Below are 20,208 nucleotides of genomic sequence, written 5' to 3'. Positions count from 1 at the left end.
CCCATCAAAATTTACATCATACTGTATGTCTTATCACTACTGGACTAAAACATATACGTAATCGACAAACTTATCTATACACCCATATTTTAAAAACACAATCTAATCTTAATGCATCATGACTCAATTTTATACGACACCCCCGCATTCAACATTTTAGCACGTAAAGCACTGGCCATTATAACTTGGTATTCCTTCCCGCTCTATCTTAGTACAAATGTAGAGAGAAAAGGTCGATTTTTATATAATTCCACAGACCAAGTTACAACGGTTAGTGTTTGTTCCGATTTTGAAAATTCAATTTCGTATTCACTTTTGTGCCGCGAAGCGTATTGGACGTTTCCCGCGTGAACTTTTGTTTTTAATTTTTACTTTTTTTTGTGTATTTGGTGGCCAGTGTTTTTATAGTTTTAAGAAGTTTTTAGTGTCGGATTGTTTTTTTTAATGTAAATATTTTATTGGTGTTTTGCAGTTAACACGTAAATTACGTCATTTTAACGTTTATTGCTTTTGTAGGTTATACCCATCAAAAACATAAATGTAAAAAAGGAGAGCCAAGTTCAATACAAAAATTATGCTTGGATGTGGGGTTCGCCGCAAAAAGAATGGAGATTTAAATGAGTGCCAAGTTCTATGCAAAATCCAAATATGTATTTATAGGAACAAAATAACATTATAAACAAGTATTAAACTCTATTTCTTTGCTTTATTGGATACCTATAACAATTGCTGTTATTTAAAAAAAATGCGAGATCTTAAAGCAGGTTAGATTTGACTTGGCCAGTTTTCATTACATCAATCATTTTATAAAGTTATTCAACATATATATTTTGTAATTCTGATAAAAACTGGCCAAGCCAAATCTAACCTACTTTAAGATCTCACATTTTTTTTAAATAACAGCAATTGTTATAGGTATCCAATAAAGCAAAGAAATAGAGTTTAATACTTGTTTATAATGTTATTTTGTTCCTATAAATACATATTTGGATTTTGCATAGAACTTGGCACTCATTTAAATCTCCATTCTTTTTGCGGCGAACCCCACATCCAAGCATAATTTTTGTATTGAACTTGGCTCTCCTTTTTTACATTTATGTTTTTGATGGGATATCAATACTTTTTGTAAAGAAAACTAGGCAGGTATTGAGATTTAATGTTTTTTCTTGTGTTTCCGCTGCATGTTTTTTACTTCTGTTCTTTGTATTAATTATGTGGTGCCACGCGCCGCCAACGACACACCGTGGGCCGGTTGTTTAGCGCGTATTACAGGTTTTTTGTATGGGGACCCCCCCTATTTTTTAACTTTTTTTATTTTTAGATTTTTTCCTACGCTTACACACAATTACCGAGCTGGATTCCAAATTTCATCCTTCTAGGTCATCTGGAAGTAGGTTAGGTTTAGGTACTATATGTCAGTCACAATAAAAAAGAAATTTGTATGGGAACCCCCCCTATTTATTAACTTTTTTTTGTTTTTAGATTTTTTCCTACGCTTACACACAATAACCGAGCTGGATTCCAAATTTCATCCTTCTAGGTCATCTGGAAGTAGGTTAGGTTTAGGTACTTATATGTCAGTCACAATAAAAAATGGTTTTTTTTGTATGGGGACCCCCCCTATTTTATAACTTTTTTTAATTTTTAGATTTTTTCCTACGCTTTCACACAATAACTGAGCTGGATTCCAAATTTCATCCTTCTAGGTCATCTGGAAGTAGGTTAGGTTTAGGTACTATAGGTATGTCAGTCAGTCTTAAAATTTACGACTTTTTGACCTTCATATCTTTATAACCGTTTGAGCTAGCTTCATGAAATTTGGGCTTCTAGATGTCCTTATGGATATAATTAAACACACGTAGTTTTATGTGTTTACGTTAAAGATGTTTTGAGTTATAGAAGGGTCAAAAGTGGCACCAAGTGGTTCGTGTAATATTACACTTGGCGCTGGCTAGCCAGTTCCTTTGCTTGAACTTGGCTTGACACGCTGCCGCGTGTCTAGATAGGCTATTTAAAATTCAGTAGATAAGTAAGTATTGCATATGTAGGTAATGTTGTAAAGTCTATTTAATGAATTTTTGCAATTGTTTCAAAAGCCATTGACTTTAATTTGACAAAAATCATGACATTTTCTACCTAAAGTATTTTTTATTTTTATTAGGTACACCAAATACAAACTTATATTCCCTGAAAAAAAGGATGGGAGAGGGGTGGGAGGGGGTGTTATTATAATAACGCACATATACATACGGACAATCAGAAAGAAATTAGTAACTTAAACAAACAAAATATTAGTTATTGCACTTATTACATTTGCCATAATTAATTTATCTTAAAGCCTACCTACCTATAATAATTCCATATAAACATGGTCAACATATTTAGATACCTATACAGTTCAGATCAGTTCAGTTTCTTTATTGGTAGAGTTATACCAAGAAAACTCTGCAGCGATGTTGATAGCCCACGCAGTGCATGTGTTATTTTAAGCGTCAAACTTCTATGAAATTATGACGTATAAATAACACTTGCACTGCGTGTTACAGATCACACAGGTACATGTGAAATATGATATAGTTATTTACAATTCTAGATAAAATACATTGGTCAAAGTTAACAAATTAATTTCTAAATAGTTAAATGCTTTTTCTAAATGCTTTTTAGCGATAAGACCACCTGTTGTTACCGCGTTCTATTGTTCCATTAAAATTTCTTTGTAGTTTTACATGTATGTAAAATGTATAATTATTGGTCCAATAAAGAGTATTTACTTACTTAATGAATTAATAATCGTGCAATAGTTATCTACATGTTAAGTACTTACTTATTATTGCATAGGTAGCATAGGTAGACTAAAGGACATTTTATTTATATTATCTATTGTTTTATCATATAAAATCATTGACTAACCCCACAAAGATAGACTTATCTGCCTTATCACCTGCTATCACTATGAAAACAAATCATATTCAACTTAATATACATCTTATAAACAGGTTAATAAAGTACATATTTGATTGGATGATTTTGATAAAGAAATAGTTACATATATACCTATGCGGTAGGTATGTCTACAATTTTTGTTTTATCGTGTCATGAATTTTATTCTTATCTTAACTAATTACAGAATTTGCGAAATATAAATGACGTTCAATGTCATAAAAGTAATCAATTCAGATTTTTTTTAGCGTCTGATACCTACCAACAGTTTATTCGGCGAAGTTAGGGACCGGTGGTGAAGTTAGGGTACTTTAAAACATGTATTTATTCCTTTAAAATTAAAATAACCCAATTAAATAACCACAAAAGTTGTTATTTTTTCGAAAAAAAAAGTAAATGGTAGGTACACTTTTTTCTAAAAACCTCTGTCACTTTTTGTAATTACGGTGTATTCGGATAATTCCGTATGTCGAAAACCATCGGATACTTAGTTCCGAAAAGGGACACTTATTATGATAGTATTATGGGTGATTTTCCCCTGATTTTCGGAACTATCCGACATACGAAATTACCCACATACTTTAGAGTTAGACCAAGAAAAGTCTGCAGCGATTTTGATAGCATACGCAGTGCAAGTGTTATCTTAAACGTCAAACTTCTATGAAATTATGTCGTATAAATAACACTTGCACTGCATATGAATGAAAATATTTATTTTCAGGCAACTATTGGCCCATAGATAAATAACTTAAAACTAGCATACATATTATTACAAAATATATCTTAACCTCTAGCCACCCAGACGTCAAAATTTGCCAAAAAAAATGCAATTTTGATATGTATTCTTCTTAGTTCTTAAAAAAAAAAAACGGCCATCATATTCAGTTTTGTGAAAGTCTCTCAGTAAATTCTATTTTTCCGGTTCCCGAGATACAGGCTGCGCCTAGTTTGGGGCGGATGGATATTAAGTTTAATTGTAAAATCAAATTTTCTGCTAAGTTCAATCTGTGATGTCAATTGTAAAAATATTTGGTCAATAAACGATTTGTATTGTATTTGTATTGTATTAAGGTTCAAATTAGAATGGAACAGGAGACTTTTTTATAGGTATCTGGGCGGCTAGAGGTTAAAACTAAAAACACACAAATTATGGCTGCGATGCAGTTCGCAACCCCGCAGTGTCAGGGAGCCGTCAAAATCGCTGCAGACTTTGGTTTTACTCTACCTATAGTTCGTTTTTAGGGTTCCGTACCCAAAGGGTAAAACGGGACCCTATTACTAAGACTTCGCTGTCCGTCCGTCCGTCCGTCTGTCCGTCCGTCCGTCCGTCTGTCACCAGGCTGTATCTCACGAACCGTGATAGCTAGACAGTTGAAATTTTCACAGATGATGTATTTCTGTTGCCGCTATAACAACAAATACTAAAAACAGAATAAAATAAAGATTTAAATTGGGCTCCCATACAACAAACGTGATTTTTGACCAAAGTTAAGCAACGTCGGGAGGGGTCAGTACTTGGATGGGTGACCGTTTTTTTTTTTGCTTTTTTGTTTTTTTTTTTTGCATTGTGGTACGGAACCCTTCGTGCGCGAGTCCGACTCGCACTTGCCCGGTTTTTTTAGCATTAGAAAGAACTCCACAGAAGCAAGCGTGCAGTTTTTATCAGGCTATTTCATCATCATCATCATTCTAGCCTTCACCCGCCCACTGCTGAGCAATAGGCCTCTCTTCAGGCTATTTAATTGTTAATAATTATTGAATTATCTAATGTAGCATGGTCAATACATATAATTTACTTCAAATTATTACCGCTAAGTGCCGGATTTGGAACCACAAGCTTACTTCTGCGAAGTTCTTTCTAATGCTAAAAAAACGGACTATAGGAATTTATACTAAACACAGTTTGTAAAATTATAACGCGAACACAACAAAGTACCTACCTACCTATTGTCCATTTTTAAATTGTTAAGTATTTGCTCAAGTGTTTTACTACATAGTAGAGATATGTGTCACTTTTGCGAAATACATAAGTCTAGCATAAGTACATTTATTACAGTAGGGGTCCGATTCGGATTTTGAAATAGGCATCTATTAGATATCTTTTAGACATCACCAAAATACGATAACGATATGTTTAAGATCTAACCTGTCAAATTTGACATTTGCGCGATTCTGGAGATACTCTTGAACGATTTCCACAAGATATGACGTAGAGATCCAATTCACATCTAATAGATATCTTACTCTATCTAACGTAAAAGTGACATTGGATGCCCGAATTGCGCTGCAAAAGATAACTAGTTGATATCTAAACTATAACGTATCAAAAATGGATCTAGTACGTGTCGTCTCTTGTGAATATCTTGAAGTTCGAATACGGCAGTAGATAACCGAAAGATAAGAATCCAAGAACATATTATGGTATACTGACTTTATTACACTCATACACTGTGATGTTATTTTATTTTAACACAGTTACAGTCACGTTTAAAAATATGGGTATACAGTCGCCACCAGATATATCGGAGCGGTCAAGGCGCTCACAAATATTTGAACACGCCTCTATTGTCAGGGCGTTAGAGTGCGTGTTCAGATATTATGAACACCTTGGCCGCTCCGATATATCTGATGGAGACTGTACAAATCATACTGAAAAATATGTCCCATAGCCCTTATGTCAGCGAATTGAAAACTGTTTTCGAGTAAATAAGTAAGTAATAGTACATTATTGTCGAGGCTCGGAAGTAGCTACTTGCAGGCTGAGGATTCGTTTTAAACGGACGACCTTGGGAGTCCGTTTAATTGAATCCGAAGCCAGCAAGTAGCCTTCCAGCCGAGTCATATATGGGTCAATTTCTGAACACGATTTTTTTTCTGTCCATGATGAAAATCGCGGGTTAGCATCAGATAATACTTACCAGTTTTTTTTTTTACATAAAGAAGCCACACTTTCACACCGGGTTACACATGAATTCACTGATTAATTGGTTTTTAGAGTACACTTAAAAATACCTAAAGGCTCAAATTACTACTCCCGTGCCCTGTCCGGAATCTACTTTTGAGCATAATGAAAAATCCTATGAAAAATTCTACATTAGTATCACTAATTTAGTGTCAAATACTTAAAATATATGATATTTACTATCACTGAGCACATACACTATTAACTTCATTGTGGTAAATAACTCGTGATCGAAGTTTAAATTTTGTCCGAGCGCGCGAGTAAAATTTCGTCGGCAAAACTCAAAGGCCTCTGACAACCAATGTATGTATCTGAACCGCCTCGTGTCCCGCCTCACCTGTACTGGCAGTATTCGGCTCTTTCTCAAAGCAAGCGGATGTAAGTCAAGCCGCGGCGTGTTCGAGCAAATCGCATAAGTATTTCGGAATCCGGGTGGGCGACAATTTTTTTCTAATTTCGATGCCCCTTATAAATTTTATTTCCCACATAGCTTTTCAATAACAATTGTCATATTTAGGAACCCTTTATGTATCTTTATGTAAGCGATAACATAACAGTTTGGTTAAACACGATTTAAATTTTTGGCGAATTTTTTTATTACGAATTCTAATTTCCGTGCCCTAATTCCCATAGAATATTTACCTAAAACAGCTGATTAAGTGGCACGGGAATTAGAAAGTATTACATTTATTGTCAACAATTTTTTAATTGGGGGCACTGTAAGTTAATTGGCAATGTTTACGTCATATTATTATGACATATATATATATATATTGGCATTGAATATATATTATATGTAATAATAATATGACGTATATCTTTCTATTTTACATTTAAGGAAATCTCAAAGAATGCACAAAAATCTATGAACGGTTTTTTAGTATAAGTACTATAGTACATACTTACAGGGTGGACCCGAATAACCCGGACAATTTTAATACGTAAGGTAAGGTGGGGTAAGACGACACTGGGGTAAGACTATCACTTGTATGGAATCCTCGTAATGTTAGTCTTGCGCCACCTTACCTTATTCATTGATCATATTATAACATTAAAATATTATATAAACATATTTGGAATTATTACATATTATAATACCCGTACCTAAGGTTACATGAAACAAAATGAATGAAATTTACAATGGTTTTTTTTGTAAATTTGACAGCTGACAGCGTAAGCCGTATAAAGTTTAAATATCTGGGAGACCGAGCTTTGCTCGGAAAACATATACCTACATAAAAACTCAAAAATGCGCGTTTTCCCAGAGACACCTAGCTAGATCGATTTTTCATCCCAGAAAACGCCCATATATGATCAAATTTCATCGAAATCGTTAGAGCTGTTTCCGAGATCCCCGAAATATATACAAGAATTGCTCGTTTAATAGATTAGTTGTTATAAATTAGCTTTTCTAATAGGTACAAGAAAAACTAAATATATCCTATTCTTACTATATTATAAATGCGAAAGTATCTCTGTCTGTCTGTCTGTTATCTTGTCACGCTTAAGCCGCTGAAACAATATCATCATGATAATACATATTTGGCATGGAGATAGTTTGAGGCCTGAAGAAGGACAAAGGATCTCGGGGCACGGCAGTGCCGCGGCCAAGTCGAGCAAAACAAAGTGGCACGGCCGTACCATCAAATCTCAATAACATTCTATCTAAATAACATTTAATTTGAGCATGTAGTCTAAGAATTAATACACTTTAAAATCCCTTAGTTTTGTCACTGGCACAATCACTCTCAATCAATATTATTTTAAGGTACTTCTAGCATACCCACAAGTTCCAAATTAGAAACGTAATTAGGTTTTAGCTTTTTAAGCCAATAAAAATCTAATAATACTGCAATATTAGTCACGTTCTAAAGATAACTGCATAATTAAGTTTGTAATCCTATAGAAATATATGCGATAACAACGTTACCTTTTAGTTCTTATAATTAGTAGGGAAAGTAAAGGTACACTACGATGGACGATGTGAGTATGAATAAAGATGTATTATGATATGTATAAACATAGTATCAGTATGGTATGGGTATGATTACCCGGAAAGAAGGACAGCCTACAAAAAGAGATGGGATCCTATCAAAAAGAATTCATGTAAAAAGATGCAAATCTCGCAACGCAGTTCTTCTACTCTACTACAAAAAAGTTTTGGGATGTAATGAGAAACCAAGTCGGTTATTTTAGTCAGTGCCAGGGGGTATTGTTTTAGCAAGTATTGTTTAGGAAGATTATGATATTTTTGAGAAATTACATGACCAACCTACACTTTGAAGATTTTCCCGCAGGGCAGGGACACCCCGTATACCTATGTGTAAAGTAAGGCGGGGTAAGACTAACTTAGTTTATTTTGATCAGGGCAAGACTAACAGTATGAGGATTCCATACAAGTGATAGTCTTACCCCGGTGATAGTCTTACCCCACCTTACCTCATATGTGTTCAAACAATTTTTTTGGGTTATTAATTTATGAAGGCAGCATATTCGATTTCTTCAGATTAACTTACACAATAACTTCTTCTCAATGTGCCCCTATTTATTTCTTAGTATCATTTCCTATAAGACCATATACCAGATCATACACCTTGTACCTATCTACATGCAGATACATAATGACACTTTTTAATTAATAGTTTTGTATGTAAAGGCGGACAAGTTTACGAAACTACTCAAAGTATTGTTTTGAAATATGTACATTTTACTAAGAAAGAGAGATTAGTTACCATTAAAATAAAGGAAAGGATTATTCAAATACGTAGTTTTTAGTGTAACATACTTTCGTAGATTTGTCGTTCGGAACTAAAATTAAAGAAGGTAAATATGTCCGATGCCACTTCAGTGTGGTTGCAGTATATTATTGTAGATTAAAATATACATAAATAATAGTTTTAAGTACCAAAATAAGTTAAGAAAACAATTCCCGTGCCGTGTTCTAATTTCCGTCCTAGTAAAATCTAATTTCCATGGACACACTAATTCCCGTGCCCTGACCAGAATTTTAAATTTAAATAACTTTTATAGTTTTATGAATATTTTTATCCCATAAGAAAATTAATATTTATTATATTTTTTATCAAATTCTCAGCATATTTTTTTTTGTGTAATGTTGGTATTTCAAAATTCCATGGGAATTAGACAAAAATGCTCGTTTGGTGAAATTGACCCATATAGTGCTTTTCTCAAAAATGGTGCAAGAAATATAAATATCATAGAAATATTTTACAAAAGCAACGTTCTTACGTATATATTTTCACAGAAAAAAGGCCTTGCCGCCTTTTTATTTTTTTTAATAAAAAAATAAAAGTGTATTTTTCTGCCAAAAATACGCTAACCTATTTGAGACAACTAAATAGTCGCGGTATTAATCATCTGTTTGGCTGTTTGATGGGCCTGTGCCTTCATTTGATATGGCCATTACAACTTTTAAAAAGTTTGGAACTCGACAAATAATGGAATTTGTATGCAATATTGCAGTCCTAAAATCGAGACTGCAATGTTTTTAACTTTTTAATTTTGACTTGCCCATAAACTACGCGCTTCGCGACCTATTTTTTAGACGGCAAAGTCGACTTTGCCGTCCATTTTTGAGAAAATACACTTTATTGCACCACAAAGAAAAATACAATAACAGATTTACAGTGTAAGTAATGGTAGCAACAGGCGCTGTAAGCGATCTCTTCCAGACAACCTTGGGGTAGCAGGATATACTCGTAAAGAATAGAAAACTTTTAACAGGTTTTATATTTAAAACATATTTTTACACTTGGCTCTACATTAGGACCAAAGCTAACCCTCCCCAGACTTGACAATGACAAAGTGTGGAAGTATCATCATTAACGCCATTTTTAGTTTTTTTTTAATTGCTAATAAACAAGAAACACTACCTAATACTAATAACTATTACAAAACTTCGCCAAACTGCGAAACAGTTTGTTGGCGAATGAAATACACCCATACTTTCATAATTAACTTAATCAATTAATTATTTTTTTATCAAGAAGAAACGTCTGCGAACGTTGCTATTAAGCTTAAAGATTAATTAAAACTGCAAAAATTTACTGTCTTAGGTGTTGGGTGATACTTGAACCTACCATTTCAAATAATGAATGATCACTATATTTTCGGTAACACCCCACCTGCTGCGGGTTAGAACAGTTGTGCGACCGTTGTAGACAGGTGCGTAATGAATGCGTAGACACGTTCCAATTTTAAAATTCGAAACATGATTGGATATTGATCGAAGTTCAACTAAAATTAAGTTAAGATTTTTAAGTTTGCTGTTTTACGTTTACTAAGGGTTCACCCACATATTACGGCACAGCAACGAACGATAGAAATTTGGAATCGAGTGGTAAGTATTGACCCCTCGTTTTCAATTGTATTAGTAGACTTTAAAGGCCTAATAGTGGAGATATTATCGAACGAAATACACGAAATCGATCGGTCGAAATTCAAAAATCGGCCCCCTGCTCGTTCAGTGACAGATCCCGGCGGTTTTGTATTTGGTTGGTTTGTTAAGCCAAGAAATGTTAATACCCGAAAAAGTAAAAATTATTTGTTTACTTTTATTTAAATACCTAGAGATACAGAGATAGATACCAGGTGTCTTGTCTAGACACGGGTCATAAAACCAGTTATTTTTTCCCACGGGGACGGTAAAGTTGCCCTTTAGGGCGAGACCCTTATGGATTCAGTCCAGTGATTCTACCGACTTTTGCAACTTACGTTCGCCAAGTAAACGCGATGTTACTTAAGTTTATGGAGTGTGACTGACGTTGCCAGACAAGGTTGCGAAGCATCTTTTAAGGCAAAAGGTTCGTTTTCTTTTCTCTCTCTGACGGAACGTAAGCGTGAGCAAGACGGATGCGGATTATCGTGTGTTTTGTATTTAATTTTGTGTCATCACACTAGACTATATTTGTGAGGGCAGACTCAAAGAATAACGGTAAAACATTAAAGTTGGCTCTATAGAAAATAACTGATTTGCAAGACCGAAGTGATCCCATAAGTGTTCCGTAAACAAAGTTTTGTACGGAACACTAAAAATCACGAACTATCTCGAAAACATGTCTTTTATTTTCAATTGTATAACGTCTGCGTAACTTAATTTCTATAGGTATCTACTTAATGATCTTTGCTATAGGTACATCTCGCTCGCACTATGCGAGTACGAGCGAGATGCACAAAAAGTAAGTTACGCTAGCGAATATGTCAGTATCAAAATGGTGCTAACCGCACTATTTACCTTACCTTACATAAAATTTTACCTAATGAAAAGATGAAGAGTGCATACCTAAACTTTAGATTTTAATTTATGCTTCACAACATAATAGCCTAATCCTGTAATGTTTGTTTTCAGGTATTAAATAATGGATTTTCGGATAGACTTCCCGTGAGTTACAAGAAAACCTAAAACAAAATGGCGGAAAACGAGGGCCCTGTGGTCGTGGACGACCTTCCGATCTCATTCCAGGTAAATACTTATCTAGATAAAGATATACACCACTATAAAACGCTGGTGGCCTAGCGGAAGCGCTGGTGGCCTAGCGGAAGCGCTGGTGGCCTAGCGGAAGCGCTGGTGGCCTAGCGGTAACAGCGTGCGACTTGCAATCCGGAGGTCGCGGGTTCAAACCCCGGCTCGTACCAATGAGTTTATCGGAACTTATGTATGAAACATCATTTGATATTTTACTAGTCGCTTTTCGGTGATGGAAAACATCGTGAGGAAACCACTAATCCCAATAAGGCCTAGTTTCCCCTCTGGGTTGGATTGGAAGGTCAGATAGCAGTCGCTTTCGTAAAAACTAGTGCCTACTTCAAATCATGGGATTAGTTGTCAAGCGGACCCGAGGCTCCTATGTGAGCCGTGGCAAAATGACGGGATAACGCGAGGAAGAAGAAGGAGGACTATAAACACCACTACCTATAAGTACTCTATCTTTAGGTATTTAAATAAAAGTGAACAAAATCTACCCTCAAATGGCTCGTTAAGCCAGTTGAGGGTAGATGAAAACATTATACGATCAAATAATGTAGGTTAAGGTCAGGTCGTTCAGTGACAGATCCAGGCGGTTTTCTATTTGGTTGGTTAATCAATAAATGTTATAACTACCGAAAATGTACAAATTATTTGTTTACTTTTATTTAAGTACCTAAAGAGACTATAAAGGTTGTCTGGAAGAGATCGCTCTTTAGCGATAAAACCGCCTGTTGTTACCTCTGTCTTCATGTATTATGTGTGTATGTCTCTCTGTAAACGTTTTTGAGGTTGTGCAATAAAGAAAATTTGTATTGTATTGTATTAAAAGTTGCTCTCCACCGCAATAGTTATTTACATTACAATACAAGTTTCGCGGTTTCGCTGTCGTTCCCACACTAAAAGTTGCTCAGTATAATCCCAAAACCTCCCTGGGATGAACGCGAACGTAGTTATTTTTTAGCCACCGTGCATGTGTTTCTTCAGTACAGTAAGTATATGGCCGTTCTTTACGAATTTCTCCAAGTGGTAACTACTAATCACTCGATTACGCTCGTAATCATGTAATCGATAATGAATTAATGACTGATAATGATTTTGCAGCAGGAAATCCGATAGTTATATCGTGTGTTATACCTATCAATTAGTTAGAAACTGCAACATCTTTACAATACATACATTATGTGGTGTTAACTTTACGGCACTATTAGTGCGATAATTAGCACATTATGTAACTATGTCGAACATAGGGCCATATGTACTGTAAAACGTACCTGTTATTGAGAGAAAGCATCTTGAATATATACGCAATGCAGCAGAAACGACATTAGACTTGAAACATGTGTATTTCATTTCACATTAGACGTGAAATGAAATACTCCATAGTTTAATATACTTAATATTAATAGTAAATAAGAGCGATTACAGCGGCAGTTAAGCCTCAGGGGGCTTTGTTCGCTGTCATAATTCTTTAAATGTATTATTTTGTGTTAATAAATAAATGAAAAAGAAAAAAACTTGCTTAGCGTCTTAGGATAAGTACCTACCTACCTACCCCGTATCATAATTATCACGTGATCTTGATAATTATGGGGGGGGGGGGGGTTGCGTTAAAATCACTAAATATCACCGAAGGGGGAGCAAAAATAGGCCAAATATGATCACGTGATTTCTGGACGACCCCTTACAAGTAAATAAAGCACCTAAATAACACTTTATTACACCGCTTGCTTTATCACATAGTCACTGTACAGTCGCCATCAGATATATCTGAGCGGCCAAGGTGCTCACAAATATCTGAGCACGTATCTATTGTCAAGGCGTTAAAGTGCATGTTCAGATATTGTGAACACCTTTAAATAAAGCACCTAAATAACGCTGGTTCAACGCCATTCAAGATGTTACACGCGAGGGGTTCCTGGGTTCCTTAAGGAAGGCAATGAATCGGCCAGGATGGAGAGCACTGCAGCACAGAGCGACTTATGGTGGTCACGACCCTCAGACATGAGGATTCGACTAGGAAGAAGAAATAACACTTTATTTAGCCATATTACACCGCTTGTTTTTATCGCATAGCCACTGTGCCGTGAAGTCATCCTTTATGCTAAAGGGTACGATAATACGACTAAGTTTAAAAACGTGTAAATGATTAAAAAACCGGGCAAGTGCGAGTCGGACTCGCGCACGAAGGGTTCCGTACCATAAAGCAAAAAAAAACGGAAAAAAAATGCAAAAAGAAAACGGTCACCCATCCAAGTACTGACCCCGCCCGACGTTGCTTAACTTCGGTCAAAAATCACGTTTGTTGTATGGGAGCCCCACTTAAATCTTTATTTTATTCTGTTTTTAGTATTTGTTGTTATAGCGGCAACAGAAATACATCATCTGTGAAAATTTCAACTATCTAGCTATCACGGTTCGTGAGATACAGCCTGGTGACAGACGGACGGACGGACGGACAGCGAAGTCTTAGTAATAGGGTCCCGTTTTACCCTTTGGGTACGGGAACCCTAAAAACGTTCCGCTCTGCTGCCCTATTGGCTCACACCTGGGTGCGTAGCCAACGTGCTAATTAAGTAATCGTTTACGCTCCGTAGTCATCTCTATCACTCTTCCATATTAGTGCGAGTGATAGTTGCGTTTCGTGCGCTACGGAGCGTAAACGATTGGCACGTTGGCTACGCAACCTGTGTATTCGGGCAAGCTAGGGCTAATCGAGTTTTTAGGAAAGACAGAGTAGCTTGAGCTCCGGCCTAAAGTCTTTACCACTTTAGGCCGGAGCTCAAGCTACTCTCCCCCACACCCGAAACCGAACCCACAGCCGTAAAAGCGACTGTATTGATTTAGTTAGGTACCGAATTGGTCGTTTGATGGCGTTGTTCCGTGTATTCAAAATCCTGAATCGCGCTATCAACATTTTTCTTGGGATAAAGACCTCAAGCTCATACAATATTAGTTTAGTTTATTAATTATAAACATTTAGATTACAATAGATTAAACATACAAATTATAAACTAAAATAAATCTAAGAATGAGTAAAACTAACTTAACAATAGTTATTTGTACAACAAGAGATCAAAGTTTGATATTTCTTCGAGTGCTTATTTTGAGTCCCGTGCAAGCGAAAGATTCTATAATAGATTCACGAGCGTAGCGAGTGAATCTAATTTAGAATCTTGAGCGTAGTAAGGGATTCAAAAGCGCACGAGATGTAAATAACTTTGATCTCGTGTAGTACACAAAATTTTTCACCCTAAGCAGTGAGAACATACCTAGAGGGACAGAGATAATAGAACCCAAGTATATCGAACTTAGATTATTAGACCACGCATGTTGAAATAACATTTGACTATAAAGGTCACTTGAATGTCATTTTGTCTCACTCAGTGAGCAAAATGCGGTTTTGCTCACTCATACTGTATCACTAAGTGAGCAAAATGCGATTTTGCTCACTGAGTGAGACAAAATGACTCAGTGAGCAAAATCGCATTTTGCTCACTGTTTTTAAGAAGCAAAGTACCCTTGTTCGAGCTGCTGAGATGAGAAATTTATTAATTGATCGTTAGATGGTGTTCTACCGTGTAGTCATAATCCTACCGAGCTACTAACTATGGGGATGTATGCTGCCCTCCTAACGATAAGTGCAATAACTAATTTTGAAATCTCAGTCGCTTGTGTGACACATTGTATGAGAACAAGGTATATTATTTAATGATAATTTAATATGAGTTATTGCACTTATTGTTAGGAGCGCAGTATGCAGCTCGGGTGCGCGCGACCCACCCCTCGCCCCGCGCACCCCGCTCGATTGCCCTGTGTAGGCGGTTTCGTCGAATGACTGTATTGTTGTATAGACTGTGATAATCAGTGTAACTCAGGCAAGATTAGAACTTGCCACAATTTTGAACACCTGTCGGGACAAAGCTTTTGCAACCTCACAAGTAAGTACAATCGTCACACATGAGGTCATCACACTAATCTCACATTTGTTCCTGGGATGTACGGTTTTAATCTAGCATGCATCAGTGACGTCACATCCGGCCTATACAATATGGCGGCCGTGGTCCAATTATTTCGCTTTATGGTGTACAGTTCACTATAAATATTTGCGTGGTTTTTACTAGTTCAATTATAGAGTTAGACCAAGAAAAGTCTGCAACGATTTTGATAGCCCACGCAGTGCAACGATTTCATAGAAATTTGACGTTTAAAATGACGCTTGCACTGCGTGGGCTATCAAAATCGCTGCAGACTTTTCTTGGTCTAACTGTATTAACTTAACAAGTATACATCGCGGTAGTAAGAATAAGGAATCCTTAGTGAGCACGCTTTGAAAGGGTCCGTTTTTAGGGTTCCGTAACCAAAAGGGTAGAAACGGGACCCTATTACTAAGACTCCACTGTCCGTCTGTCAGTCACCAGGCTGTAGCTCATGAACCGTAATAGCTAGACAGTTGAAATTTTCACAGATGAGCTATTTCTGTTGCCGCTATAACAACAAATACTAAAAACCGGGCAAGTGCGAGTCGGACTCGCGCACGAAGGGTTCCGTACCACAATACAAAAAAAAAACAAAAAAGCAAAAAAAAAACGGTCACCCTGGATGGGTGACCCCTCCCGACGTTGCTTAACTTTGGTCAAAAATCACGTTTGTTGTATGGGAGCCCCATTTAAATCTTTATTTTATTCTGTTTTTAGTATTTGTTGTTATAGCGGCAACAGAAATACATCATCTGTGAAAATTTCAACTGTCTAGCTATCACGGTTCGTGGGATACAGCCTGGTGACAGACGGACGGACGGACGGACAGCGAAGTCTTAGTAATAGGGTCCCGTTTTACCCTTTGGGTACGGAACCCTAAAAAGTACGTAACCCTCGGTGGGCGAGTCCGACTCGCACGGTTTTCTGCACCTAAATGCAGCTAGTGCACCTCAAAAAGTCAAAAGAGCGACGCGCTGTGCATACTTATGACTACTATGCATATTACACACAATATGGACCGTTAGGCGACGATAGAAAGCCGTGTGTGCTGCGTTTTCGGTTTAATAGTTGATAAATAGGTACTTTCATTCAGAATAAAAGGGCTGTTGTTGTTCGATGACAATGTAACGTCAAAACCAATCAATCAATCAATCAATCAATCAATCATTTATTGTGCCATGGTTACAACAAGAGATGTTACAACATTTATACAAGTAAGTACCTCATGGACCCTAAAAGGGTATGACAAACATTTCCTTAAACTAAGATTTATAATATTTACATATGTCATGCAATACAGCACAATAAGTAGCATCCTATTAAATTATTAAATTATATAAATAAAACTAATAAATTACATATTAAAGCTATCTGCAAAGAAATCATTAATAGAATAATATACTTTTCTCGCAAGGAACCATTTCAATCTTTTTGTATATGTTGTCTCTCTTTCCTCTGCCTTTATAAAGTCCGGAATATGATTGTAGCATTTAGCTGCTGCATAAAGAGGGCTTTTCCTATATATTTGTAATTTAGGCGCAGGTAGTTCAAGTTTGTATTTTAGCCTTCGATTTGGCAGCTGTTTGAACAAGTGTATGTTTTTTTTGACATAAATACATAATTCTAAAATATAAAGACATGGTAGCGTAAGTATGCCGTGCTCAAAAAAATGTGGCTTGCAGCTATCGGGTTCTTGGATACCCACCAATACACGAACGCATTTTTTCTGCATGACAAATATGTCGTGTGCATCTGTACTGTCGCCCCATATTACAATCCCATAACGTAGCCAAGACTGTGTAAAGGCATAGTAAGCTGACAGTGCTGTACCAAAGTTTGTTGTTTTCCGGAGCGTAAAGAGTCCGTACAGAAACTGGGATATTTTCGTTTTAACGCATGCGATGTGAGTTTTCCAGTTGATATGGTTATCTAGAGTAACACCTAGTAGTTTGAAATGCTCTACTTCTTCAATTTCCGTGTTATCTAGTAATAATTCTAACTGTAGAGGCGTTCTTTGATGAGGATAAAATTGTATTAATTTAGTTTTATTCGTATTTATTGTTAAATTGTGGTCGCGCATCCATTCATTTATATTATTTAAGGTTTGTGTTAGTTTTACATTACAATTTTCCGTATTATCGAAATCAAAAAGGAGAGAAACGTCATCTGCAAATAAAGTGCATTTGGCATCGATCTCCTTCGGGAGATCATTAATATATAATAAAAAGAGGAGACAACCTAAAACACTTCCCTGTGGGATTGAGCCTTGCGCTTCTATAATATTTGACCGAATTATTTCCATCTCATTAGTAGACGGATTTAGGTATTCGATTTGGACAAGCTGCGTTCGCTTCTCTAGGTAAGATTTGAACCAGTCATGAGCTAACCCTCTAATTCCCGATCCGTATAATTTGTTGAGCAATATTCTATGTGAAACTTTGTCGTATGCTTTCGTGAGGTCCAAGAGTAATCCAACCGCGTGGTGTTTATTATTTAAGGTGTCCATAATCTCTTGTGTGTAGTTGGTAAGCGCGAGAGCAGTTGACCGATATTTTCTAAAGCCATATTGTTTGTCGTCCAGTATCCGATTTTTTTCTAGAAATTGGTAAACTCGGTTGCACATAGCTTTTTCAAATATTTTAGAAAGGGTGGGCAAGAGTGCTACGGGTCGATAGTTATTAGTGTCATGAGTATCACCTTTCTTGTGTATAGGTTTAATTATTGATATTTTAAGCGGCTGCGGGAATACTCCTTCATTAAACGACTGATTTATCAGCATGCATAGTGGTTTTGCCAATTCGGTGGCGCATAACCTAATTAATGATGAAGGGATATCATCAATTCCTGTGCTATATGTATTCTTGAGTCCACGTATAATTTTAAACACCTCTAGTTCAGATACTGGGTGTAAGTACATCGATTTAGTAACTAGAGTGCGAACTGGGCGACCGCGCGCAGTAACTACGGGGTTTCCTTGATGTGATTCCTGACCAGCGTAAACAGATGCAAAGAAATCGTTAAACGTGTTTGCTATGACCTTAGGATTTTCGGTTATAGTGTTTTGAGGCAAAATATTTATTTTTAAGTTTTTTTTCACCTTTACTTTATTTTTCAGCTTGTTTATAATTTTCCACATGGTTAAGGTTTTATTTGTTGATTGTTCCATTTCATGTATGTAATTTAATTTCTTTGATTTTAAGACTGCCTTTTTCAAAGTGTTTGCGTATTGCTTATAGTGTTCTTTAAGAACGGAGCTATTTGATTTGCAGGAGAGTATTTTTAATAACCTTTTATGAGTGCAAGATATTTTCAAACCTTGGGTAAGCCAGGTTTTTTTTGGTTTTTTGTTTATAATTATGCATTTGACGGGAATTTTTTCGTTCAGTATATTTTTTAACAGATTAGCTAAAGTATTGTAATTTTCGTTTACGTTTTTACCACAGAGCATTTAAGTACTTAAGTGGTCAAAATAAGAGTGACATTCCATTTCCAACTGCTGCTGCAATACTGTTCATTTTACTATGGAAATTGACAGTGACAGCGACGCGTTTCAATAGTAAAATGAACAGTATTGCAGCTGCAGTTGGAAATGGAATGTCACTTTTAAGAGTAAATAAACGACATTAAGATACAGGATGCCCAGGATGGCCCATTGACGTATCTAGACACGCGGCAGCGTGTCAAGCCAAGTTCAAGCAAAGGAACTGGCTAGCCAGCGCCGAGTGTAATATTACACGAACCACTTGGTGCCACTTTTGACCCTTCTATAACTCAAAACATCTTTGACGTAAACACATAAAACTACGTGTGTTTAATTATATCCATAAGGATATCTAGAAGCCCAAATTTCATGAAGCTAGCTCAAACGGTTATAAAGGTATGAAGGTCAAAAAGTCGTAAATTTTAAGACTGACTTATGACTTATAGTACCTAAACCTAACCTACTTCCAGATGACCTAGAAGGATGAAATTTGGAATCCAGCTTGGTTATTGTGTGTAACCGTAGGAAAAAATCTAAAAATAAAATAAAGTTAAAAAATAGCGGGGGTCCCCATACAAAAAAACCACTTTTTATTGGGACTGACATATAAGTACCTAAACCTAACCTACTTCCAGATGACCTAGAAGGATGAAATTTGGAATCCAGCTCGGTTATTGTGTGTAACCATAGGAAAAAATCTAAAAATAAAATAAAGTTTAAAAATAGGGGGGGTCCCCATACAAAAATCCATTTTTTATTGGGACTGATATAAGTACCTAAACCTAACCTACTTCCAGATGACCTAGAAGGATGAAATTTGGAATCCAGCTCGGTTATTGTGTGTAACCGTAGGAAAAAATCTAAAAATAAAATAAAGTTTAAAAATAGGGGGGGTCCCCATACAAAAATCCATTTTTTATTGGGACTGATATAAGTACCTAAACCTAACCTACTTCCAGATGACCTAGAAGGATGAAATTTGGAATCCAGCTCGGTTATTGTGTGTAAGCGTAGGAAAAAATCTAAAAATAAAAAAAAGTTAAAAAATAGGGGGGGTCCCCATACAAAAAAATATTTTTTTATTGTAGCGTTGGAACCGTTACAAGCAGATATTTGAAACTACCCCAATATATGTATTATTATATTTGCTATATTAAAATAAAGTTTAGTCAAAAAATAAGTGGTGCCCCATACAAAAAACTTTTAATACGCTCTAAACAACCGGCCAACGGTGTGTCGTCGGCGGCGCGCGGTACCACATAATTATACAAAGAACAGAAGTAAAAACCATACAGCGGAAACACAAGAAAAAACATTAAATCTCAATACCTGCCTAGTTTTCTTTACAAAAAGTATTGAT

The 20,208-nt window shown here is 36.1% G+C and overlaps 1 protein-coding gene across 1 annotated transcript in view; it reads left to right on the top strand.

Moving 5' to 3' along the window:
* Nucleotides 1-262: 262 nt before the first annotated feature.
* The window catches only part of LOC134677159 (uncharacterized), a 36,277-nt gene continuing 16,331 nt past the window's right edge, over nucleotides 263-20,208 (top strand). Inside the window, exons 1-2 of the mRNA XM_063535617.1 lie at nucleotides 263-446; nucleotides 11,271-11,384. Coding sequence (XP_063391687.1) covers nucleotides 11,331-11,384 — 54 coding nt within the window. The 5' untranslated portion in view covers nucleotides 263-446; nucleotides 11,271-11,330. The remainder of the gene's footprint in view (nucleotides 447-11,270; nucleotides 11,385-20,208) is intronic.

This window comes from Cydia fagiglandana, chromosome 25, assembly GCF_963556715.1.
Source record: "Cydia fagiglandana chromosome 25, ilCydFagi1.1, whole genome shotgun sequence".
In the NCBI taxonomy this organism is placed as follows: Eukaryota; Metazoa; Arthropoda; class Insecta; order Lepidoptera; family Tortricidae; genus Cydia; species Cydia fagiglandana.
Note: the sequence above shows the minus strand (reverse complement) of the source record. Positions and strands in the feature narration are given on the sequence as shown.